Here is a 16,576-nt window from a genome sequence, read left to right on the forward strand (position 1 = left end):
TAACTTTATATTGTTGTATTTTTGGCCAAATGTAATATTTTGTAAATGATATCTTTGACTCGATCTTGAGGTATTATTCTTCAGGTTATGGAAGGGTAAATGCATCGTGTAAAGACTTCTCATTTATCTAAAATAACGTCAATTAAAGTAATATTAATGATAACCACTTTATATACTCATTTTTTGGTATTTTGTTTACTTCTGTTCAAGTGGAAATATTCACTGCATTTTGTTAGCTGTTTGGTTGCAACAAAGGGAAATAAACCATATTATATTAATTATATTATCAGAAACGATGTACATACCTTTTAATAACAATAACGCCTTCAATAATTATTATTAATAGATAACCTGATTGTGATTTTTGTTGATTAATTTATTTGTGGTTAAGGCAAACGTCAAATCGTCAACGCGGGTAACGGTGTTGCCAGCTTCTTGAAGTTTTCTTGAATCATATTTCACCTCATTCATATTTAGTCTCTAAATAATTAATTTTAGCATTTAACTTATTTTAATACTTTTATTTATTAATGATCTTAAACTATTATCAATTGTATCTATTTGTAATTGCATTTAACTTATTATTATTGTTTGATTTATTATTAATTTTCTTTGATTATCGGATTAATCCTGGCAACATTGGTACTTAACTGATTGCGGAAGTACCTAGGGATTTTATAGCTAAATTTATATCAGGAGGGGGTTTCGAGATTAAAATTCCAACCACGCGCCCACCTATCTGGTGATTTCCTTTCTTTTCTTTTCGGCACGCTGGCAGTGAAGTCACGTTTTGAGTTGAAAAATCCTTTCATTTGATTTTGGGAAAGGTTAATAATTCTCTACGTTTAATTGATATTAATTATATCATACAACTACGGCTGGATTGAGACGAAACTAATAGCGTTGCATCTTTTGTATTATTTGCAAGGAAATCGCCCACAGTTTGGGTAAGTTAATTTTGGATTATTAATTATCACGTGGGACAATTTTTGTAATAAATAAAATAAACAATAAAATAAATAAATAATTAATATGTATTAAGAAATGTATTGTTATATTTTATTAACGTGTCATCTTCAAGGTTATAAATAAAAATAATAAATCACCACATTCACCATTTTGTCAAGATGTATGATTAAAATAAATATAAGAAAATTAACTCCCCTTTAAAATATATAACCGTAACAAAACTTCATTTTTTATATATTTCGTTTATTTTAATACAAAGGAAAATATTTGTTGTTTAATGTTGTTCGGTTTATTTTAACGTTGAGTGAACTATTTCTGGGTAATTTATGTCTTCCAAAATAAAATATTCGGTTTTGTGTTAAATTAAACGTGTTACAAACTTTTTTGATACAAAGAGTACAAAAGTTAATAGATACAGTAATGTTACATGTCACTAAATATCAAAACTATTATCTGTGTTCTGTGGTCGCATGTGAAGTTGGCAACAATAAAATAACTCTCCACCACAGAGACATGTATTCCGCCACAGATCCGTAATCCTTGACATACTCCCCACCTTGAAAGGACATTTTCCTTTCAACATCCACTTTCATCATCGAAACATAGATGGAGGGAATGTATCTTGAAGTGACTTCTTATTTTGCTTGATTTGGCAGAGGGACACAGCTTCACACATGAACGTTTGATTGTACCTGTGCTGGTTTTCACTGTAGCTACACGAACACTTCCATCTTTCCCTGGGTGGACTTCTATAACTCTGCCTAAGGACCATTTTAAAGGGGTTGGTTTTCTTCTTTAATGACCACCAAGTCATTAATCTTAATGGGAGTTCACTTTTTGCTGCCATTTGGACCGCTGTTGGAGCTCGGAAATATATTCTAATGACCACCGGGACCAAAATGTTGTTGTAGCTGCTGGATTCGTTGATATGTTGATAATCGGTTTTCAGGTATCTCTACGAGATCTCGTTCAGGTAATGACGTTAATGGTCGGCCGATTAAAAAGTGAGAGGGAGTAAGAGGTGTTAAATCTGAGGGTTCGTTGGATAAAGGGCTCAAAGGGCGAGAATTGAGAACAGCCTCAATCTGAACTAATAGCGTGTAAAATTGTTCAAAAGTTAGTAATGCATTACCCGCTACGCGCTTTAAATGACATTTGACAGATTTAATTCCTGCCTCCCATAAGCCTCCAAAGTGAGGTGAGCGAAATGGAATGAAAGCTAACTCCTTCATTTTCTATATGTTCAGACAAAGATTTATTATTTTCTTGTAAGAAATTATATAAACGTTGCATTTCAAAATTAGCACCCACAAAATTTGTGCCGTTGTCTGAAAACATTTGAATCGGTTTTCCACGTCGAGCAATAAAGCGTTTAAATGATGCTAAAAATGCTTCCTTAGTTAGATCAGAAAAAGTTCGATATGTATGGCCTTAGTCACAAAACAAACAAATAAAGCTATGTAAGCCTTTGTAATCTTGCAGCCACGTCCTTGCCTGTCCTTTACTGAAAATGGCCCCGCATAATCTACTCCTGTTCTATAGAATGCTGGGGCAGGTGTAATTCTATTTTTTGGTAAATTTCCCATTAGAGGAACACTTGATTTCGGGTGTGTTCTAAAACATTTAACGCATTCTCGATATATTTTTCTTGCTAAATTACGTCCTCCTAGGGGCCAATATGATTGACAAATTGATGCTAAAAGGTGTTGAGGTCCGCAGTGTAATAAACGCCGGTGTTCCCTATCAAATAGTAATTTAGAAAATATATGTTTCGAGCTTAAGATAATTGGGAATTTTCGGTTGAAGTCCAGATCTGCATTACCTAATCTACCACCCACTCGCATTATCTTGTCCTTGTCAAAGAATGGCTGAATATGGGATAATCTTCCTCTTTTAATTTCACCTTGTTGAAGCTGAAATATTTCTTCCGCAAATGATTCATGCTGAGCAAATCTTACTAGATATAAATGAGCATTTGCAATTTCTGTGTGCTTTAAGGCTCCCTTGCTTCTTTCTCCTGTTTTAGCTTTACAATTTGTAATAAATCGTAAACAGTATGCTAAAACACGTTCCAAATGCGATAGATTAGAATAATTATTAAAGTCGATTATTGGTTCACTGATAAATACCGTTTCCATCAATGTAACCTTACGTAATTCTGGTAACTCTACATTGATTTCAAGAGTATGCGGCCATATGTCCTCAGTTGATTTCAACCAGTCTGGACCAAACCAGTAAAGATTAGAAAATGGTAATTCTTTGGGTCTTACACCACGTGACACCAAATCGGCTGGATTATGACTGGATGGAACATGTCGCCAGTCGCTTACGTTTGTGATTGTCTGAAGTTCTGATACTCGGTTAGCTACAAACACTTGTAGTTGATTTGGACTCATATTAAGCCAACCCAAAACTATTGTAGAATCACACCAATATACTATTCTACTTGGTACTAGTTTGGTTGCTTCTAATATTTTTTTTATTAGGCGTGATAGCAGTAAAGCACCAATTAATTCCAAACGTGGAATCGTCTGAACCTTCAATGGAGCTATTTTTGATTTAGCACAAATCAATCTTGTTTGTATTTTTCCTTCTTCATTTTGCGATCTTAAGTACACGCAGGCTCCGTATGCGTAAGACGATGCATCACTGAATCCATGAATTTCAATGTTGATTGCGTGTTTACACGTTATCTGTCTAGGAATTTTGATATTATTCAGATTACTTAATTCGTTTCTAAAGTTTAGCCATCTCGTATGTAAGGGTTGTGACAAAGATTCATCCCAGTCAAGTTTTTCTATCCAAATATCTCTTAGGATAATTTTAGCCACAATTATACATGGACTTAGTAAACCCATTGGATCAAAAATCTGAGCTATTTCTGACAAGACAGTTCGTTTTGTAATATGTTTATTAAAACTATTTCCAATCTTATAAAGAAAACAGTCTTCCTTTCCATTCCACGTCACGCCTAATGTTTTGGTTAGTTCGTTTACACCTAGATCAAGTGTATCTGCTTCATTTCTTTCTTTCAGTGATTGAAGTATTGTATTATTATTAGATATCCATTTACGAAGACGAAAACCTGCTGTATTAAGGACCTTTGATATCTCTGTTACTATGTTAATAGCCTCTTCAATTGTATCAGCACCACTCAACAAATCGTCAACATAAAAGTGGTTTTGTATTACATTTGCTATTGTGGGATTAGTTTTTCTATTTCCACCTAACTGATATAAACATCTAATGGCTAAATATGGCGCTGCAGATGTGCCATAGGTTACTGTGTCTAATTCATAAATTTCAGAGTGGCTCATCAGGTGTTTCACGCCACAAAATTCTTTGTAATGGTTTCTGTTGTGGGTCTACTCGACACATCCTTACATTTTCTCTATATCAGCACTAATTACATAGTTGTACGTTCGATACTGCAGCAGGAGTGAGAATAAATCTGACTGGATTGTAGGTCCAACAAGTTGCAAATCGTTAAAAGAATATCCACTACTACTTGGACATGAAGCATCAAATACTACCCGTAACTTGGTAGTCAAACTTGATTCTTTTATAACGCCATGATGGGGCATGTAATAACTAAAAGTTGCATTATCTGGATGTTCTATCTTGGACATATGTTTCATATTTTTATACTCGTTAATAAAATTGATATAACGTTTCTTGAATTCAGGATCTCGTTTAAATCTTCGTTCTAGAGATAAAAACCTTGGTTTTGCTATATCGTATTTATCGCCTAGGACTTCAGGACCTTGTTTTAGAGGAATAGTTACTACAAAGCGTCCTTCACTGTCACGTTTGAAAGTCCTTACAAATTCTTCTTCACACAATTTTTCTTCGTTTGACAGTGGTTTGGAGTGTCGAAACTCTTCTAATTCGCAGAAACGAGTGAGCTGCTTGTCAATGTCATTAGCTTTAGAAAAATTACGTATTGTCGTGGTACAAGGATTTGACTGCATACGTCCTGCAATAACCCAACCTAATTTACCCTTTTGTAATAATAATCCATTATTTAACTTGATTTGTCCAACACACATAAGGTTCCAGAAACAGTCAGCTCCTAAAAGCACATCAACTCTCTCTGGCTTATAAAAATGAGGATCTGCCAATTTAATATTGTCTGGAATGTTCAAATTTTTGATATTAATTTTAAAATTAGGCAAGGTTTCTGTAATGTTTCTTATAACTAGAAAAGAATTTTTAAATGAAAAGTTGTTTACCTTAGAATGTACTTGTATAGAAATCTTTCCTGACACATTAGATTGAGCTTCACTCAAACCACTTACTGTTATCTTGGTTGGTATTACATCAAACTGTAACTTATTACAAAAGTCTTCGGTTATAAAACTACTTTGAGAACCTGAGTCTAAAAGTGCCCGTGCTACATGACATTTCCCATTTTTATCAAAAATCTTTAGTAATGCTGTTGAAAGAAGTACCTGATCTCCATTAAAATTAATATGTGATGATAAATTAACTGTCTGTTCGTTTTCTGAACTGGATACTCGTTCTTCATGTAATAAGGTATTATGTCGAGCATTACAGGTTTTACAGGAACTTGCATAGCACATTTTACTTGTATGACCCAACCTTAAACAGTTAAGACACAAGTGATTCTTCATTGCTTGTGTTCGTCTTTGTTCGATTGATAACCTTACAAATGCCTCACAATTTTGAATGTAATGGTCCTTTTTGCAATATACACAGTACGGTTTTGATGCAACAAAGGCTTTTGTTTTATTGTCACCCTTTGACCTTGGAATGACTCGTTTAGAATTCTTACTTTGTTCTAATGTTTCCAACATGTCTGCTCGATGCTTCAAGAATGTGGTTAAATTATCTAAAGTTGGATTTACATAACCAGATTTTGCTTCCTCCCAATGCTTTAATGTCTCATTATCTTGTTTTATAGAAATTAAATATATTACCAATGTATCCCATGTGTTTGTAGGTTCGTCTAAAATGGTGAGGGCTCTTAAATGCTTAGATACATTGTCAATAAGTTTTCTTAAAGCTTGAGATGATTCTTCATGAATTTGATTGAGATTAAACAAGGCTTAAACATGATTTTACTTTAAGATACGACTATTATTAAAACGATTACAAATTAATTCCCAAGCAGGTTTATAATTTAAAGCAGAAAATGCCAAACTAGCAATAATCTCTCTTACACGCGGACCCAAAAATGCTCTAAGGTAATGGAATTTCTGTATATCAGATAAATTAACATTTGTATGAATTAGTGACTCGTACGTGTCTCTAAATTCAAGCCAAGTATCGTAATCACCATCGTAAGTAGAAATTTCAATGGCTGGGAGTTTGAGGTTATTTAAATTTTGACATAAGGCCACATTATCAGAACCCGTTTCTGATCTTTGAGAAGAAAGATTATCATTGTCTTGTTCAATATTAGTCGTTTTACTTTTCTGCAAGAAATACCTTGCTCGTGCTAATGTTTTATTGAAATCTGATTCAAATGCTGTGCGTTCATCTAGTTCTACATCAAAATTTGTGGTAATTTCTTCTATTTGCAATTGTACCTCATCAAGTTTCTCAATTAAATTGATAAATCGATCTTTACGCTGTGATAGTTCTGTAAGTATTATATCGTCGGTTATATTAGCATTTATAAACTTACCCTCTAACTCGTTTAGATAATTGTTTAGGATTGTTATCTGAGCCTTAAAGGCTGCTCGTCTCCGTACTAATCTCTCAATTTCTGTCATATCGATAATAAGCTGTTTGTTTTTAATCGTATTTGTTTAAAACTGGTTTAAACCTAATTCGCTATAAAGACAATAAATTCCACAAAGCTACAGTTCAAAATGATTATGATCTCACTACAGTAATGAAGGTTAAAAGGACAAAAGGGACTCACTTGCTTCTTGTCGGCTTTTCTGACCAATTTCCTTGCTTCTTGAGACCATCCGGCTCGAAGGACCAATGTTCGGTTTATTTTAACGTTGAGTGAACTATTTCTGGGTAATTTATGTCTTCCAAAATAAAATATTCGGTTTTGTGTTAAATTAAACGTGTTACAAACTTTTTTGATACAAAGAGTACAAAAGTTAATAGATACAGTAATGTTACATGTCACTAGATATCAAAACTATTATCTGTGGTCTGTGGTCGCATGTGAAGTTGGCAACAATAAAATAACTCTCCACCACAGAGACATGTATTCCGCCACAGATCCGTAATCCTTGACAAATGTATTACTTATCTCGTGTTGTTAAGTTTCGTTCGTTATGGTTATGAGCATATTGCATATTTTATTCTTTTCCCGTTGGTTTCTTTAAATAAAAGATTGTTTTATTTTTATTTTTTAATATACCTTTTACCCACTGTTTAGTGTTTTCTATTTCAGCGGCCTTGGATAAAGGACAAATAAAAATTAGTATAACAACAACAACAGAATCGTATCATTCGTATCGTATCTTATATTTTAGCCGTGATTGTGCTTTCGGATTCATAATCATAAAGTCGCAGTCACAGTTAAGAGTCACAGATAATACAAAGTCGCTGTCACAGGTAAGCCTGTGAACAGAAAATCACGGTTTGGCTCATCACTATTATCTATTAGGCATGTACCCTAGATGGACAAGTTTTTCAAAATGGGTTTTTCAAACGAAATATAAGTTTTTTTTGTTTGGAACATATATTTTACGATGAGATCGATATGAATTTACCATTTTTTAGATTTTTTATATGACGGTTATTATCGTCGTTCGCTTGGTGTACTTTGAGGCTGTGTTTACAAACTACGGTTATTACCGTCCAAACAAGAAAACATGAATTTCAGCTTCCAAGTAAACATAAACTTAAACACAAATTAGTAATATTTTATTAAAAAAAAGTAAAAAACACATTTTCAGATGAACAAAACATTTATAAAAAATAAACTTTGGCTTACAAATAATAAATAACGTAAACTCATACAAAGAACTCAACAAAAGAACACATTTTATACTATTATAAATAAAAAGGCAAGTTCTGTAGAAAATTCCACAAAAAAAATATATTGGACGTATTTTATTTTTAATGCAAAAAAGAGCAGAATTTTAAATTGTTCATACGGTTTATAAACCACCACCAACAAAAATTTAAGATCTTTTGCCTAAGTGAAAATCTTCAAAGCATGTGGGGCACAGTGCTGGCTTTTCTATACATCCTTTGCATCTGTACGACGTTTCTTTTCGAACATTCCTTGCATCGCAAAAAGTATGTTTTTCGTTTATAGTTTTCTGGAGCCGGAAACTTTTCTGGAAAAATATAAAGCTAAGTAGCATTTAGACGTTTTAGCGCCTCTCCCCTTTCGATCCTTTATCGAAAATGGGCCCGCGTAGTCTACTCCGCACACCTGAAATGGGTAGTTCATCTCTAAACGTTTCTGCGGTAAATTTCCCATCAGAGGAGTAATATACGTGGGTTTAAACCTAAAACATGTAACGCATGATCGCGCTGTATGTTTAGCTAAATTTCTACCTCCTATTGGCAAAAGATGCTCTCGTATATTACTAAGTAAATGTTGTGGCCCGGCATGAAGCATTTTAACATGCTCATATTTAAACATTAACTTGCATAATTGAGTTTTAGCAGATATAATGACAGGATGCTTCTTTTCTTGATGAAAGGCGAGTTCTCTAAGCGACAATAAAGGGATTTAAATTGAAAAGTTTGCTATTGTGATTAATATCATGGCCCCCGGAAAGTAGATTCATTTCGTCATTTAGAAAAATTACGTTTGCTTCAAAGGAATATTAATTTAAAACCAAATACTTTTTCAATTTACCTGAATACGCAAGTTGTTTGACTTGTTTTTACGTTTTTTTATTCCAAAATACCTATTTGTTTGGATTAATCAAAATGATTTGTTTGACTCAAAATAAAATGTGTACAGGATTTTCTTTTATATTTGACACCCTCTATAGAGACCTTATTTTTGAAGCTAGGAAAAAACTTCCAATATAAAAAGTTGAATGATTTTTTCCATAGCATCTTTTGAATCTATCAGAAAAAATAAATGCACATCGGAAAGTGAAAAAAGTTTTATGTATTTTTATTAAAATACCCTGTATAATAATAGCGAAGTGGACTTTTATTTTATCTGTAATAATAGACAGACTGTTTAATTTTAAAAACACAACTTTGATTATTTTTTCAGTTTTCCGATGCGGATTTTTTTTGTGATATATTTAAAACATAATAATAATAAAAAATGTCTATACCTATGTGGCGGATTCATCTATCCAAAAAAATCCTTATGGGTTTTTCGCCACTGCACTGCAAGAAAAATCTACAAAATAAAATAGTTATTTTTTGTAAACACTTCTGCGTTAAACCTAAACGGACGCTGCTTGTCAGAAGTTGTGTTTACAGTAATAAAAATTTGCCTAACAAAGAAAAAAATGCTTAACGTTTCGGAAAGTTTTCTCTTTCCGTCGTCGGAAGCAAAAAAATATAAAGAATCAAGAAAAAAAAACTATTTAAAATATTTAAATAGAACTAATTACTACCTTAACAATTACTACCTGATAATTACTTAATAAGGTAAAACCAAAAAGCCCAAACTTTCTGTATGATTATTTTTAAATTTTACGTATGTTATGTTTATTTATGTAATGTTCTTTAAAATCAAAGAAGCGATTGCCATACATTAAAATAATTTTAAATAATAATAATAATGTATGGCAATCGCTTCTTTGATTTTAAAGAACATTACATAAATAAACATAACATACGTAAAATTTAAAAATAATCATACAGACAGTTTGGGCTGTTTGGTTTTACCTTATTAAGTAATTATCAGGTAGTAATTGTTAAGGTAGTAATTAGTTCTATTTAAATATTTTAAATAGTTTTTTTTTCTTGATTCTTTATATTTTTTTGCTTCCGACGACGGAAAGAGAAAACTTTCCGAAACGTTAAGCATTTTTTTCTTTGTTAGGCAAATTTTTATTACTGTAAACACAACTTCTGACAAGCAGCGTCCGTTTAGGTTTAACGCAGAAGTGTTTACAAAAAATAACTATTTTATTTTGTAGATTTTTCTTGCAGTGCGGTGGCGAAAAACCCATAAGGATTTTTTTGGATATATAATAATAATGATATTGAAAAAATCCTTACACTTTTGTATTTAAAAATTTTCATAGCTTTAAAAATAAGGTATCTAGATAGAGTGCAAAATATAAAAGAAAACCCTGTACAGTTTTTCTTCAGATTCTCGTATATATACCACTATTTTTATGGTCCCAATCTAAAACACCTTATCCCTAACTAATTTAAAAATTAAAAAAAAACAAGAACATTTACTAAGTATATATTTATTGAAAGAGATTATCTATTAGGACACCAACAATAACACATTATTTACTTAGTAAGTAATAAAAGTGCAAATAACTTTTACCTGCAAACAAACATATAAAAAACTCTATAAAAATAAATAACCTTAAAAACATTCTTCTTAAACAGGATATCCCCTGGACGCAAGTTTCCAAAAATGAAGATATAAAAATAGGCAAAATTATAATATTATAAAATAGCCATTTTGAGTAATAAAACCTAAATCACTAAGTTGCCTAATCAAACCTTCTTGAAACATAGTTTCTACCGCTTCTTCCGCTTGGATTTGTTCTACATCCGCGGGGCTTTTGACGAGTTGGATGACTGCATCCCTTGTTTCGCAGATGGATGGTTTCCAATGTTTTTTGTTGGATAATCTGGTCCGTGCCTTGGTTGGAATTAACGCCGGAAGCAGGTACAACCTTAACGCATTCTTAGAATCTGTAATAAATAGTACTATATATTATAGTACTACTATACTATAGTACTACAAAAAATAGAAGCTAATTTGCAAATTTTAGGTTTGAACTTGAATCTATTTCTTATAATACTGATCTACATATTACATGCAATACTACATAATTATTCATATTTTATTTAAATGATTGCCTATGCCTATACATATGCCAAATAAACGTTTTCAAATTTATAAGTATATACTTACTCTGAAATATGGGCCACAAATGACCGACGCCACATTCAATCAAAAATTGTTCCATTTCCATAATAACCTATTGGATTTTATTACGGCCCACAGGCTTTAGGCACTTAGATGGATTTACCACAACAAAAACCGATTCGTTTTAACACGTGAAGACAGGTCGTCGTTTGCCTTCAAAAACCTAAACCTTGTTCCCTGTACAAAATAACGTAAACTACAAACTAACGCACTTAAATGGTATACGTACAGAGGAACAGTCGACTATAAGGTAAGGCGCAAAATGAACGCAGGGTGACGCAGCGTTGGCAGGGTGAAGCCGCGCAGTAAAAAACGGCTAGCAGGTTATCACCGCAAGATGAGCACGCATAGTTTTAGTTTTAACTTTAACCTAAGCTTAGTTTTAGTTTTAACCTAGCTCAAAGTGACACTTGGTAATTTTAGTAAAATTACTATAGTATACCTACATTATGGCGATTTCTTGTAATAACATAGTGGACAACTTGCTTACTTTAAGTTCTGATTCAGATTCAGACGACGAAAATGATATTGAGCCGTTTCTCCTCTCAACAAAGACAAAATTAAAGCGAAGTTCTTACCTGAAAAAACGGAAGACCCATGGAGAATTCGCTTTAACTGTGGAATTCAGTGACGAACAGTTTACCAATTATTTTCGATTAAATCGTGAACAGTTTAACGAAGTACATGAACTTATAAAAAATTAAATTTTTGCCAAAGGATGCAATGCTACGAGACCTATAGAAACTGAAGAAAAATTAGCTGTATTTTTAAGGTAGGTTATACATGTTTTCTACTAATTTTCTTGTAGATAATTTTTTATAATTCAAATCTCCGCATACAGGCCATGCACAAAAAAACGCTTAATACAAATGAGGTAATTATGTATTTAAGAAAAAAAAAACATAAAAACATGAAAAATATAACTAAATATGTAAGTATTACCTACTCACTTAAAAAAAACCGTGTGGTACACAAAAAATTGGGAAAAATTATCCAGAAAAATTAATAAATTTGACTAATTGAAACTGACTCTTCACAGTATCAGGTGGATTTTCGTTGATTTCAACGTCATTTGTTGTGGCTTCTTCATAAGATGAAGCAGTCTCCTGGTTATTTTCTTGAATTAAATTGTTAGAGTATATCGAATAGTGACCTGATGGTCCTGATGGAGATATAAGAGACAATCCCTGGTCATTTTGTAAGTCATTTTCTTCGATTCTAATGCTCATAGTGTTTGAGAATGAACTATTTAAGCCTGATGAATAGTGAGCTGGAGTTGACGAAGCGTTACTTGAAATTTGGTCCACATGCTCATTTTCTGAATAAATGTTCAATAACTTCGATTCCATATCTGACACAGTTTTAAAAACATCGTTTTTGACGCTATACTGCGATTTTAAAGGCATTTTTTTGTACTTTCATACATAGAAATGAAGAAGTGGTATAAAGAATCATTTTTAACAACTTCACTTCTTTGTTGGCCTGCCAACAGCAGCGCTCTTTCATTCGCTCTTGCTTTATGTCTTTCTTCTCTCTTATCCATGTTTTGTTTAAGTAAAGTGATAACGTTGTCTCTTTTAACAGTTTTAGTTTTCTTCAAAGGAGGGTTCAAGTGGACATTCAGATTCAAGTTCAACTTCAATTTCATTTCTGTCATCGTTCACATCAATTGGTCCCACGTTAATTGGTTCTTCGCTGACTTCCTGTATATCTTCATCTTGAACACTTTCATTATTAGGCGCTGGATGGTCACTGTCACTATCTGCAGTCAAGTTACTATCACGAGGTCTGTTCGCCATGTAAGGCTGTAAAAAGCTCATTTGCTTTTGAAATTTCCACTGCTTAATAGTTTCCGCAGCAGCTCTGCTTGTGATACACTTCTGTTGTCGTCTGAGTGCATCCCTTAAGGAATGCTTCAATTTTTCCCAAGTTACCTTTGCTTCGACACCTGTAAAAAATATTTACGGTTATTATTATTAGTATCACATCATTTTTTTATTATTATACCAGCCGGGTGGACAATAAAGTGTCGCGATTGAAAATATTACATAATTTAGTTTGTTTGATATAATTGTTTATTTTTTTCTTATTTTATATATACAGATATTTGGCCTCCGGAAACAGCTACAAAAGTATTGGCTACAGCTATAGAATGGGTTTCCGGACTGTCTCTAACATTGTGGCAGAAGTATCAAAAGCATTATGGAAAGTTATGCAGCCTATATATCTGCCGGAGCCTACAAGAGAACACTGGGAGTCAATTGCTGTTGGGTTTGAAAGCAAGTGGCATTTCCCACATTGTATTGGAGCTCTTGATGGCAAACATGTAGTAATTAAAAAACCTGGAAAGACCGGATCCTCGTATTTTAATTATAAGCATACATGCTCCATTGTGTTAATGGCTATAGTTGATTCAAACTACAAATTTGTAATAATTGATGTAGGATCAAAGGGAAGGTTTAGCGATGGAGGCATTTTTAGCACAAGTATATTTTCAAAAAAGATGAGAAGTGGCACTTTACAGCTTCCACCACCTAAAGTTTTACCTCTAATTGAATACCCGATGCCATATGTACTTGTAGGAGACGAGGCGTTTCCCTTATCTGAAAATTTAATGCGACCCTATCCTAGGCGAAGTGTTACTAATAATTACGAAAATAAAGTATTCAATTACAGACTATCGCGGGCTAGGCAAACAGTGGAAGGCACTTTCGGCATACTTGCTGCACGTTTTAGAGTTTGTCGAGCACCGTTTGAAACCAAAATCGATACTGTCGTTAATGTTGTAAAGGCAGCTTGTTTGTGTTACATAACTATTTAAGAATTTTTCCGGTGTCTAATAATGATGAAGACGGCGTATTTGAAAATATGCCAAACCATCAATTACGTCCATTAAAATTAAATAACAATCGAGCCACGTTAAGATCTTTCTCTGTCAGACAGAATTTTACTAGCTACTTCAATTCTTTGAGAATGGTACCTTGACAAAGAGAAAGCGTTTTAAGAGGAAAGTACTGAAGTAATTCCTATTAATCAAACAATAGCCCTCTATGTACCTATATCTGGTATAACCAAAGTTATAAGAATAATAAATATATAATAATTAATAAATACGTCTTACCGTTTTTCATTCCGATTACCTTCGCTATTTCTTCCCACTTTTCGCTCTTTAACTTAGATCGCATATAATCCGGATGACTTGTATCAAACAATATTTTGTTAACCCGCACAGCTTCAATTAGTTTCTCTTCCATTTTGATCAACACAAAATACCAATTTATTTAATAAACAATAAAATCACGTCAGCTGCTAGCAGAGAACTGCGCCCAGACGACTGCGGTTCGTGATTAGCCCTACGCAGTTAAACGTGTCAATATGCGCCGTTACATATTTATACGTGCTTTAGAGAAACCTGCGGTGAATTTTATCTGCAGCACGTCACGAGAACTGCGTCACCCTGCGTTCATTTTGCGCTTGGCCTAATAACACACGGCACCCCGCAGTTCACGCATCGCTAATAAAAGCTAAAAATAGATAGCAAAAATGGCACAGGTGCGCTTTATATCAACACCTCCTAAACAATGTTGCGTTGGTTAAGGAAGTCAGCAGTGGTCGTCGCGTCGTTGGGGGGTCCTTGTTCCCCCATATTAAATGATTGAAATTATTTGTGCTTAAACTTGTGTGATTAGGCACAGGAAACGCCTCCCGACAGTACTTAAAAATACTGAAATACAATAATACTGACCAAAGGACGCTACCTACTGCTCTTCATAGTCAGCCACCTTTTGAAAGACAGAGAACGGCCTTTCACAATTTAATGTAAAGACGCTCACCGTTTTTCCGAAGGCGTTGGCTAGGACACACGTTCACGTGATTGAGCGAGGAAAACTGGAAGGAAAGTTTTCAAACGACAAGCTTCACTTTTGATATACAACGTGGCGTAACACTACACTAGAACAGACACTGCGCAAGACAGGATGGCAGGATTTTACGGAGAGTGCGGGGAGTAGGCGGGTGGGGGCACTTTCTAGAAAGCGAGGCTTTCTGTCGAGTTTTACCTTCGGAGGAGCAGAGCGGAGCTGTCGTTTATTCACCAAACCAGGTACCAAGCAACTGACGACTTTTGATTTTCTAACGGTACTGCTCTCGTCTACAGGAGTGGGGAAAGCAGCACACAGTGGGGACAACGGCGCGCGCCGTATCCCCGCGAGTATCGATCGATACGAACCAAGACTCTACTCACAACTCTACTACTTGCTTTTAACAAAATAATTATTTTATAAATAATTTGATAATTAAAAGCTAATTAATTTAATCACTACAAATTAATTATCACAAAAACTAAGTAACATCGTTACAATACATTTATTTGATGGAACCACGAATTAGTTTATTGAAACAAATTTTGTTCAAAGGAATAAAAACGTTCCAAACAAGTATTTTTTAGTGATTTTTTTTCGGATTTTTTCATTGAAGGAATAAGAAATGTGAAGTTCAACTACCGTTAACATTCCTATTATCCTATTCGCCAATAGTTTTTCGAATCTCACTTTGACCACCACTTACTTTTTAGGCTGGTTTTACTCGTACTTAGGATAAGGCCACTAGTAAGAACATACTTTTTACTGGTACCTGGAGATACAACCACCATAAAAAATATTTTGTTTTATTGATGGCCGTATCCCAGCGCCAGCGACCAGAAAAACAAATTAATAAAATTAACTGACTGGTGGTCAAAGTGAGATTTGAAAAACTATAATATAAAATTAAATTGCCTAACTAAATATTTAGTTGAGACCACAGACCACATTGAGACAAGTATATAAGCACTTAAACAAAGTTATCAATCGTGCATGCCGGAATGCGGAAGGAATCGACTGAAAAACTAAACAGAATTCATGCAAGTGAATAAAATCAGATTAAATTTAAAAGCGCACCTTGCGATATTTATAGCTATACTCGTTATAATAAGTTGAATCTTTACTGAGCCTTATAGAGGAACTTATAATTTACATACACAGAAATAATAATATTAAATATACATACATACACTCAAAATTGGAGCTCAAATGATTTAGCTCATACAATTTTAAAAATTCTTCCATTTTTATAGACAAAACACATTAAACTAGTTGCGTGTCCAAATACATCCACAATTAGTACTAGCCACAATAATAAATGCCGCCGCGCCTTCCGGAGATTCTCAGATGCAAGTCTAGCGTCTCGAGCTCAACAGGATCTTAGCACGAAAACGACGAGGAAACCTCTTTAAGTATGGGGTAGTATTCCCAATCATGGAAAATCGGAGCGTAAGGAATTAGATTATTGGTATATAAACGTTATATTAACACCGTTATGCCGTAATCTTTGCAGATATTTAGTGGCATCAGGAAACAGATGCGAATCATGGTTGTCTAGCAAAAGAACGAGAGGATTTTCTTTAGACGCTTTGGAGTATTTAATAAAGTGTCTAATATATTCTATAAAATGCACCTCTTTCATCCAACCCGAGGGATTGGCACTTCCATCGCTACCAACTGGGGCATCTTTAAGAAAATGTGGCTTAAAATATAC

General features: G+C 33.7%; 3 protein-coding genes across 3 annotated transcripts; all 3 read right to left on the minus strand.

Annotated features, from left to right (window-relative positions):
* Positions 1 to 2,369: 2,369 nt before the first annotated feature.
* On the minus strand, positions 2,370 to 4,286 carry LOC115887615. Its single transcript, XM_030907081.1, has one exon. It carries the CDS (start codon positions 4,284 to 4,286, stop codon positions 2,370 to 2,372), a length of 1,917 nt encoding a protein of 638 aa, XP_030762941.1.
* A 63-nt stretch (positions 4,287 to 4,349) lies between these two features.
* On the minus strand, positions 4,350 to 6,707 carry LOC115887616. Its single transcript, XM_030907082.1, has 3 exons — positions 6,620 to 6,707; positions 6,086 to 6,574; positions 4,350 to 6,037 (listed from the first exon to the last, which is right to left on the minus strand). The coding sequence occupies exons 1-3, from the start codon at positions 6,705 to 6,707 to the stop codon at positions 4,350 to 4,352; spliced, it is 2,265 nt and encodes a 754-aa protein (XP_030762942.1).
* Positions 6,708 to 12,588: 5,881 nt separating this feature from the next.
* LOC115887618 (transcription factor Adf-1-like) lies at positions 12,589 to 14,256 on the minus strand. The gene is made up of 2 exons (XM_030907083.1): positions 14,124 to 14,256; positions 12,589 to 12,950 (listed from the first exon to the last, which is right to left on the minus strand). Exons 1-2 carry the CDS (start codon positions 14,254 to 14,256, stop codon positions 12,589 to 12,591), a joined length of 495 nt encoding a protein of 164 aa, XP_030762943.1.
* Between the last annotated feature and the right edge of the window lie 2,320 nt (positions 14,257 to 16,576).

This window comes from Sitophilus oryzae, unplaced genomic scaffold (genome assembly GCF_002938485.1).
Source record: "Sitophilus oryzae breed Bouriz unplaced genomic scaffold, Soryzae_2.0 scaffold_578_pilon_pilon, whole genome shotgun sequence".
Classification (NCBI taxonomy): domain Eukaryota; kingdom Metazoa; phylum Arthropoda; class Insecta; order Coleoptera; family Curculionidae; genus Sitophilus; species Sitophilus oryzae.

Bases quoted from the DNA above. Each gene is read 5' to 3' on its own strand.
- LOC115887616 (XM_030907082.1), bottom strand. From the start codon at position 6,707: ATGACAGAAATTGAGAGATTAGTACGGAGACGAGCAGCCTTTAAGGCT. The intron at 6,575-6,619 runs GTAAGTTTATAA...TAATACTTACAG, and splicing joins TTATCTAAACGAGTTAGAGG to AACTATCACAGCGTAAAGAT. The intron at 6,038-6,085 runs GTAATCGTTTTA...ATCATGTTTAAG, and splicing joins ACCTGCTTGGGAATTAATTT to CCTTGTTTAATCTCAATCAA.
- LOC115887618 (XM_030907083.1), bottom strand. From the start codon at position 14,256: ATGGAAGAGAAACTAATTGAAGCTGTGCGGGTTAACAAAATATTGTTT. The intron at 12,951-14,123 runs GTAAGACGTATT...TATTTTTTACAG, and splicing joins GGTAATCGGAATGAAAAACG to GTGTCGAAGCAAAGGTAACT.
- LOC115887615 (XM_030907081.1), bottom strand. From the start codon at position 4,286: ATGAGCCACTCTGAAATTTATGAATTAGACACAGTAACCTATGGCACA.